General features: G+C 34.1%; 1 protein-coding gene across 3 annotated transcripts in view; it reads left to right on the top strand.

The window, feature by feature from the left end:
* The first annotated feature begins 1,023 nt into the window (after positions 1-1,023).
* LOC106872300 (semaphorin-1A) overlaps positions 1,024-6,541 on the top strand; it is a 414,058-nt gene continuing 408,540 nt past the window's right edge. For 2 of the 3 annotated variants that reach the window (XM_014919241.2, XM_014919257.2), the window contains exon 1: positions 1,024-4,227. In XM_014919241.2, coding sequence (XP_014774727.1) covers positions 4,080-4,227 — 148 coding nt within the window. In that variant the 5' untranslated portion in view covers positions 1,024-4,079. The remainder of the gene's footprint in view (positions 4,228-6,541) is intronic. The other variant, XM_014919249.2, reaches the window with a different exon arrangement.

Raw genomic sequence — 6,541 nt, forward strand, 5'->3', positions numbered from 1 at the left:
GATTCACAGCTAATGAAAGACAAGATGATGGAGAGAGAGAGAGAGAGTGAGTGAAGGAAAGAGGAGTGTGTGTACGTGTGTAAGAGTGTATACTTTCATGGCATTAGGTTTACTTTCACAAGCACACACATATATCTGCGTACTTATATACAAACACACATTCCCCCTCAAATACACACGGTCACACATATATCCTTTCCCCTTCGACACATATATCCTCGCCCCTTCGACTTCTTCGTAGAGTTATAAGGACGCCATCGTGACCAATGGCGTATATTGGGTATTTTTAGGGTTCGGTATATCCCTGTCCCTCTTCAGAGCTGACAAAAGTTGATTTCAAAGAGAGAAAGAGAGAGAGAGAGAGAGAGAGAACTTAGTACTAGACAGGCACTTTATCTATTCCGAAAATATGAAAATAAAGTTGACCGACCTCGGCGCAATTTGAACTCAACGCTCACGGAGCTGGAACGATTATCGAAACGAAAATTATCCAGCAGTCTAACAACTCCTCCTCTCTCTCCCTCTCACACACACGCATCAGTATCATAGAGACGCAAACTCAAACTAACGCATATATGTACAACATACTACACACTAATATACATATATGCAAATAGATAAATACGCGCGTGCACACACATAGTTATGGAAAGAGTAAGGCAAAAAGACTTAAGACAGAGTAGAAGAAACAGGGAGGAAAAGATTAAGAACTGGGAGAGAAGAAAGAAAAGTCCTGCATGGCAAGAGAGAAAGTAACTGAAAAGAGGCTACATAGAAAGAGTAAAGAATCAGATGAGGAGAAAGAGAGGGTTTGTGAGGCATGTGAGAAAGTATAACAAAATGTGATACAAAGAAAAAGAAAGAAAAAGTGAAGGTATAAGGTAAAAACTGAGAAAAGGCTCGAGGTATAAGAGGGAAAGTAGGAGGAAACGATTTATAAACTAAGAATAGAATAAAGTGTGGAGGAGAAGAAAGAGGGGTAGAAGTGAAAGAAATAGAGGTGTAAAAATTAAAGAAAAAGTAGAAAGAGAAAGAGAAGGCTGTGAAAAAGAAATTCTAAGAAGGAAAAAAAGATGTTAAAAAACGAGGTAGAGAGATGTGGGTATTAAAGAGAGCGCTGTCCAGATTGTTGTGAGGAGTAAAAATATACTGAAAAAGGAAGACAAAGAAGAAATAGAGAGAAGCAAAGACGAAGAAACAGAGCATAACGAGAGGAAAGCAAATTAGTGAGGTGGAAAAAGAAAGGATAGGATTGAGGAATGAGATGAAGTATGAGGAGAGAAGAGAAAGACGAAGAAATTCAAGAGGAACGAAGGAAAGTAAGGTAAATTGGTAGAGAAAGAGAAAGCTTGGCTAAGTAATGGAAATGTATGAGGAGAAAGAGAAATATAAGGTCTGTGTGTGAGCTGGAGTGAGAAAAACGGGAGGAAAAAGAAAGAGTAAATGATAAGGGAGGGTAATACAAAGGATAGAGTAATACAATAGCGAATGAGAAAGTAACTGCAATTAACGAAGAGAGAGAAAGAATAAAGTAAAGCGAAGACGAAGAGAAACGATGGAGTAAATGGTGTATTGGAGTAAGAAGAACACGCAGTGAGGTAGATAGAGAGAAGTGTTACTAAGAGGGATAGAGTGAGTGCGATAGTTCGAAAGCAGAGAGTAACAGAGAAAAAGAAAGCAAAGCAAAGTGAGAGAGTGTAACGAGCCGACAGTCAGTCAAACAGAAAGACAGACAGGCAGCCTGGCTGACAAGACTCCACATTTCCACGTTAAGTGATACATACAAACATATATATATATATTTGTATATATATATACATATATTTATATGAAGAGAGAGAGAGGGAGGGAGAGAGAGGGGGTGCACATACACACGCATACATAAGTGTAAGTAAATTACTGTATGCATACACCATACATATATACACTTGTTACTACAACCGCCTCACGCTGACGCACACACACACATACAGAGAGGGAGAGTCTCATACGCATGCAATATAACTCTTTCCCCCCTCTCTCTCTCTCAATCTCTCAGTCCCTCCCCCCCACCTTCTCACAAACACATTTCTCGGCAATGAACAAACACAAGCGGAAGGTGTTTCGATCTAAGCGCTGTGCTCTAAGTTTCACTATGGACACTACAACTACACCAACACCAGCAGCACAACCACCGCCACTACCACTACTACCACCACCATCAACAACAGCAACAACAACAAACGGTCAAAAGTGGATTACACTCCAGTCATGGTTTCTCCGGCATTAGAGGAAGAAGACGAGGACGAAACTCCCTGAACAACAACAACAACAATAATATTAACAAATCAACACATTCACCATACCACAAGCAATATAAACAAAACATATCTTTGATGTATAATATATATTAGTTATTATATATATATCTGTCCATCTACATCTGTCTATATATATTTAGATAGATAGTTATATATATATATATATTTATAGATAGATTTTATTTGTGCTTTCTGTATAATTTTTATAGCATCCTTTTCTCTTTTTCCCATTCTTTATATTTTAGTGATGTTACAGGTATAGTTAGCCTTTCTATACACACACATATATATATATTTATATATAAATATTATTTTATTTTAATCTATCGTTTAGTTTCGTATACATATCTATCAATCTATCTATCTGTATATATATCGTTGAGTTTATATATGTATCTCCTTTGAGTCAGTATCTAACTAGTATCTTGATATCATATCTCAAAATCCTTATCTACCATCAATTACAAACTCTTTTATCTTCCATCGAAGAAAATTGTTGAAGTGATAAAGAAAGAGTGAGAGAAACTGTTGTTGAATGTTTTAATTGTTTATTTTCTAGAGTCAGTGGATTTGTTTATGTCGCGTGTGCGTGTGTGTATGCATGCGTGTGTGTTCTGTTTAACAGTGTAGTTTTTATTTTGTGATAGTATAGTGTAGATAAGCGAGTGTAGAGGTTACATTTCCCCACTCCGCACAGTTAAACCATCTTCCTCGACTTTTATTAATTACAAATAACATACATGTATATCTGTATATCAACATATCAACCTGTACATGTCGATATGTATATAGACCATATATATCTATTTGACAAACTTTAACTATGTAAACTACAGTTAAACAAAACGAACTAAACAATTATTAGAAAAGAAAGAGAAAGAAGACAAAAACATCCTACAGAAACAAACCTAAACTTATAACGATACCAATTGTTGCACACCCCTACCTAACCGATATCAAATACGCAAAACAAAATAACAGATCACATTGTAAAAGTTCATTTATATTTGTTGTGAGTTTTAAGTATGTATATACGTATATAAAAATTCTATATATATATATATATTTAAAACTCACACATATTTAAAATTATATATAAATACATACGTATATACCTGCATATAAGTTAGTTGAAATAGAATATTTGTTTTTGAAGTGATATTTCCACTTGTATATAAAGGTACATACAAACAGCAAATTAACGGGAAAAAAAGGGGGATTTTATTTTTAGGGAGAAATAACATACACACACACAAGACAGATAAGCAGAAGGTCAGATTTTAAAACAGAAGCAGGAAAAATCAATTATTAACCACCGATATAAATCACCACCACAACAACAACATCAACAACAATTCTTGGAAATATTTATTAATTTGTTTTTAATTCCCATTTCGTCTTCCTTTAAAACAAAATATTAAAAAAGAAAGTATTTATTTCTGATCAGTTGTGAATTTTCTTTTCTATTTAAATTTTAACAGTTGAAAATTAGAAGAAAAATAGTAAGCATAACTTGATAATAATGCTTATAAATATATCTTAAATTACCCAAAACCAAATTAAGAATATCTATATATATAAAATCCCTCCCCTACACTTCATCCCTATCCATTACAATAATCACCTGAAAATATAGATAATAAACTATATATATATATATATTTATGCATATATATATATATATATAAATTCAAATACACACATACACACATATATATATATTAATTGCAAAGTGAGAGAAAAACCAAGGAAAACCTTGCGGATTTTCTTTCGCCAGCTATGGAAAGCTGGTGTCAGCGAACATTAACATTGGGGAAGTACACTGTTACCATTTTTCTTGGATTTTTCTGCACACTACTGGTGGAACCAATTCGCTGTGTGGACGAGCGGTTTTTGTGGAAACCAAACTCGGAAGTTGTAATACAAGGTAAGATAAAAAAAAAAAACTTTTAAAAGTATTTTTTTTTTTTTTGAAAGAAAGTATTGTACATGGTGCATAGATGACAATTTCTTTCAAAGGGGATAAACCCTTAATAGCTCATATTCCCGTTTATATTTATTTATTCATCTAACCAACCCATCATTTTCATCTGTCTGTCTATCATCTATCTATCTGGCTAAATAGCTTTCTATGTAGCTATATAGCTGTCTGTTTGTCCGTCTATCTCATCTGTCCGTCAATTTCTCCATCTGTTAATCTACCTGGGAATTTCTCTGTCAAAAATTGTTACTACCTCTCTTTTTCTCTCCATAGTACTTTTGTGCGCGTGTTTATATATATATATATATACATACATACATATATATATAATATATGTGTATGTAGATAGCTGTGTGTGTGTGTGTATCTTTCGTTTGTTGAATGCTTTTTGATCAGTAGTTATTGCTTAGCCCCAAGTTTGGTTCTGATTATGGAAACTTTTTCATCTTAATATATACTATATTTCACACTGCATTATCTGATGTGCCCATCGGTTTTAAGACGGGAGGGGTCGATTTGACGAATATTTGGCTGCTATCTCTTGCAGGGCAAACATTTATTCATTGAAATACTCTCTCATAATTTTGACAATGTGTCTATTTTGTAGACTTGTCAAGACTACATACATACATGCTGATTATCTTGCTAGCAAGACAGATATTTGATTGTATGCGTGTGTATGTATACACACACGTGTACCTGTGTGAGTATATATATATATATGGATATATGGATATATATATATGTATGTATACATATAGACACACATACAGGTGTATGTGTGTATATTTATCAGTCTCTTCTATTTTGGACTCTCTAAACGTCTAATATTTTATGTGCTCGTGCTCGCTTGTGTGTGTATGTATACAACTGGGTGTGCGTATGTGTGTATTCATATTATATATATACTCTTGTGTATATGTGGATGTATAAGAACTAGCTTTTATTCTATGAATTCAAGCGCACCCTCTACTTTCTCTCTCTCTCATACACACACACCTACATATTCCAAAACGTGCAACACACGCGAGTACGCAGGTATTAAAACACGATTAGACAATCACAAACACACACTAATATTAAATGTTGTATGTGCACAAGTTATGCTGTGTACGTCAGCATGCACATTATTTATTTATTCATTCATTTATTTTACATGATTTAATCGAAGGAGGAAGTGCTATTCGCTCATGAGTTTTTGCAGGGTCTCCAAAACTGATGCGTGGAGGTCAACCTCAGAGAACTAAGACGCGAACCTAAAGCTTGTTAAAGCGTGAACGTCGCTAAATGCACCACCTATGGACCAGGCGGTTGGGTGTTAAGCCAGTTGCCGGACTAAATTTACTACCCATGTGTACCTAAGTGTTAATAGTACTATATCCGATATTTTGTGTACGTTTGAGCGCGGTGTATTTATACGCTTGTTCTAGACAGCATGTGCAGTATATCTATCAATAATACAAGGAGTGCAATGACATGTATATGTGTCTACGTATATATAGATGTGTATGTCTACGTATATATATGGGCGCATGTGTGTACGGGCATGCTGTTCCAGACTTCTGCCAATGTTTGTGTATGTGTTACGTATCTATAGACCTATATGTGAATATATATATATATATATATATATATATACACACGTATGTGTGTGTGAAGATGTATGTAAATGTGTGCTATGTTGTATGTATACGTGAATGTTTCTGCGTTTATAAGCCATTTGTTGTTATTTAGCCCGAGGTTAACGCTGACCAGTTCTGATCTACGATCAAAAGCATTCTGGCGATGACACTGCTGACTTATTTTCAGACTAAGAATATCAGTCTGTCTGTCTGTCTGTCCGTCCGTCCATCCATCCATTATGTGCATGTATATGTATATATATTTATATATATATATGAAAGGAGTGCACACGCACGCTAGTAGCGTTCAGGGAGTAAATACGCGAATTAATTGAGACACTCACATTTACACAACGTGTCTATTTTGTACATCGTAAACTACAATACGTGTAGTGAACTGTAACTAGTTAAGATGCTAAGGTCGATGACTAAATAGCTTGCATAGTAATGTGTTATATATATATATATGTATATATATATATATATGCATATATATGTATATATATATATGCATATATATGTATATATATATGCATATATATGTATATATATATGCATATATATGTATATATATATGCATATATATGTATGTGTATATATATATATATATATATATGCATATATATATATATATATAT

Source organism: Octopus bimaculoides, chromosome 3, assembly GCF_001194135.2.
Source record: "Octopus bimaculoides isolate UCB-OBI-ISO-001 chromosome 3, ASM119413v2, whole genome shotgun sequence".
Classification (NCBI taxonomy): Eukaryota; Metazoa; Mollusca; class Cephalopoda; order Octopoda; family Octopodidae; genus Octopus; species Octopus bimaculoides.